Source organism: Tupaia chinensis, unplaced genomic scaffold (genome assembly GCF_000334495.1).
Source record: "Tupaia chinensis unplaced genomic scaffold, TupChi_1.0 Scaffold000355_1, whole genome shotgun sequence".
NCBI classification, from domain to species: Eukaryota; Metazoa; Chordata; class Mammalia; order Scandentia; family Tupaiidae; genus Tupaia; species Tupaia belangeri.
The window spans coordinates 4,296,368-4,299,394 of NW_006159850.1; the positions used below are offsets into that span (position 1 = coordinate 4,296,368).

A 3,027-nucleotide genomic window follows, 5' to 3' on the forward strand; every position below is an offset into this window, starting at 1 on the left:
AGAGGTAAAGCCACTCACGCAGACCCCGCGGCCCGGAAGTGGCCCACCGCTGGCTTACCCGGCTCAGGATGGAATCACGGAAGCTTCGGTCCATCCGTGCCTGTTCCGGGGGATTATCCTGAGACTCTGTGTGTGCATTCCGAGTGTGGAGGGTTTTGCTCACCGTCTCTCCCAAGCACATAGCAGGTGCTCATTAAACACGTGCAGGATGAAAGGGCGACCGTGTGGAGTGGATGCCGTGGATGCTAAGAGACTGCGTTCTAGGACTGCCTGTCTGGGCTCTGCCTGGGACTGATTTCTCCTCCGTTTTCTTGCTCTTTTTCCTCGGGCGTCAGACAGGGCAAGCCCATGCCTTCGACGTCAGCGATGCCCATGCTGTCCGGAGACGGGGGCCTGCTCCCCAGGCACCATCCCTATGGCTTCTGCAGCCCCTTGAGCCCGCTCTGGCCTGGCCCCAGGGAGAAGCCATCCATCAAGGGCCTTTACTACCACAGGGTCCGGAGGGTGGATGCCCTGGATGCCTGCCCGGAGGCGGACCTGAAAAAGGAGATCCTGGTCAACGTGGGGGGCAGGAGGTACCTGCTCCCCTGGAGCACGCTGGATGCGTTCCCACGGAGCCGGCTGAGCAAGCTCAGGCTGTGCCGCAGCTCCGAGGAGATCAGGCAGCTCTGTGACGACTATGACGAGGACAGCCAGGAGTTCTTCTTCGACCGCAGCCCCAGCGCTTTCGGGGTGATCGTGAGCTTCCTGGCAGCAGGGAAGCTGGTGCTGCTGCAGGAGATGTGTGCGCTGTCCTTCCAGGAGGAGCTGGCCTACTGGGGCATCGAGGAGACCAGCCTGGAGAGGTGCTGCCTGCGGAGGCTGCTGGCCAAGCTGGAGGAGCTGGCCGAGCTGCGCCGCGAGGAGGCGCTGCAGCGGCAGAGGGAGGCCTGCGGCCCGGCCGTGGCCGCCTCGCGCTGGGGCCGCTGCATGGGCCGGCTGCGTGAGATGGTGGACAACCCGCAGTCGGGGCTGCCCGGCAAGGTCTTCGCCTGCCTGTCCATCCTCTTCGTGGCCACCACGGCCGTCAGCCTGTGCGTCAGCACCATGCCCGACCTCAGGGCCGAGGAGGACAAGGTGAGTGGCTGCCGACTGCACCCCTGCATGGCCCCCCCGCACTGCGCGGCCCCTGCACGTTCAGGGCCACGAAATTGCCTTCCTAGACCATCCAGTGGGTCGTACTCACTTGTGGGGTATGCGGTCACCAAGGAAAATGCTATAGCTTCTTTTTTATTACTGTTTTAAAAGGTGGCCCATGACGGCAAAAGTCCCCAGGTTCGTGGCAGTGTAGGGAGGCCATACTCTGACAGCCAGCCCGACGCTGACAAAGCCATGCTTGGCCTCGGCACGTAGGGAGGCCCAGCCTTGTCTCCTGGCTCTGGGACGCTGGGCCAAGTGCTCCGCCTCTCTGAGCCGCAGTTCCCTCCTCCGCAGAACAGGGACGTGCGTGACTCCGAGGGGTCTTATTCGAGGCAGTCACGCGGTGTTTACTGAGCAGCTACTCTGTACCACGCACTACCCAGGCCAAACGTCCCTGCCTTCGGAACTGGCACGTCATGGCACAGCCCGTGTTCAGATAAAGAAACTGAGGCACAGACGTCACGGCTCCTCGCAGTTACAGTAAAGACGCCGACTGTGGCCGAGGTCTCGGCCTCAGCTTTGTCTTGCCAGGTCAGCCCCGAGTCCTCCAGGAAATTCAGGGATGAGTTGATTGGAACAGACCTTTCCCGGAAGGCCAGAAAAAACCGTGGACTTCTCTACTCCCGCATTCTCTCTCCAGGCAGCTGTGGGAGACCCCGGACCCCACCTTCAGGGAACAGATGGTCCCAGCATTTTGTTGGGAGGGTCATGGAAGGGTTCTCACAGGCCTGGATGTTTTCCGAATTCAGAGCTGCTCCCCTCCTGCGCGGTGCCCTTCCAGGGCTCCCGTCATCCTAACTAACGGAGCGCACCTTATAGCAGATGGGAGAGACTGTAAACAAAACGCACTCCGGAGCGCTCAAAAAAATCGTGGGTTTTTGGGAAACAAAACTATGTGTGGATTTCAAAATTTTTGCACTGAAAGAAACACATACTTTAATTCTATTTTTCCACAATTTTTTTTAAGGTTTTTGCCATAGGACATGTGTACGCACCAGAGAGAGGCAGTGAGAAGGGAAGTGAGAGATCGCCCCTCAGAGGATGGCCACGCTGCAATCCCTTCTTCTCCATTCTCCTCTCAGGAATTTGGACACATGCACACACACCCAGTGTGTTTTTCAGACTGCTGGGCCTGGGGCTCAAACCATAGAGTTGGCCATTTGGGATCCAGTGCCTTAACTACCATGCCATCTTTTGCCCCCCCCCAAAAAAAAACTTTTGAAGTCCTTTACACGGTTTATAATAGTTGTCACCCACCTCAGTTCCGTTCCCAGGACGACGTAGCAGAGCCAGAGAACTTTCCGGGTGGAAAGGACTGATGCAGGCAGCCCATCCGGCAGGCTGGGTGAATAAAATGTATAGTCCAACCCGCAAACATTGAAATGCCAGCCAAAATACCCGAACTCCTGGACCGCTCGCTCCCCGGGGAAGGGCCGGGGCTCCCTTCGCAGGCCCGTTCTCGTTCTCGAGCACAGGCCACATGGCAGCAGCTGCTTGTTCATGGGAACACCCCCGAGGCCTCTGCAGTGGAGGGTAGGACCGCCCCCCATGCCGTCCTCCCCCGCGCCCCGTCCCAGGGGCCGAGGACAGACCCTGCGTTTCCACCAGCCTTTCTCAGGTGTTCCCAGAGAGAGGAAGACTCTCCCGGGAGCCAGGACGGGGCTGTGCAGGAGGCCAGGCTTTGAAAATCATGAAGGGCACGGAACCAGGCCTGCTTCACTGTGGCTCAGGAAGGCGAGTTAGAGGGGTGGGCCTGCAGAACCGGCAGCCCAGAGCGGGAGCCCGGAGCCGGCCGCCACATCTCGTCTCGGGATGGGGAGTCAGGTCGCGGCGGGGGGCGGCCGTCTC

At 59.9% G+C, this 3,027-nt stretch overlaps 1 protein-coding gene across 1 annotated transcript in view; it reads left to right on the plus strand.

Annotated features, from left to right (window-relative positions):
• The first annotated feature begins 366 nt into the window (after nt 1-366).
• The window catches only part of KCNG4 (potassium voltage-gated channel modifier subfamily G member 4), a 13,437-nt gene continuing 10,776 nt past the window's right edge, over nt 367-3,027 (plus strand). Inside the window, exon 1 of the mRNA XM_006152565.1 lies at nt 367-1,116. Coding sequence (XP_006152627.1) covers nt 367-1,116 — 750 coding nt within the window. The remainder of the gene's footprint in view (nt 1,117-3,027) is intronic.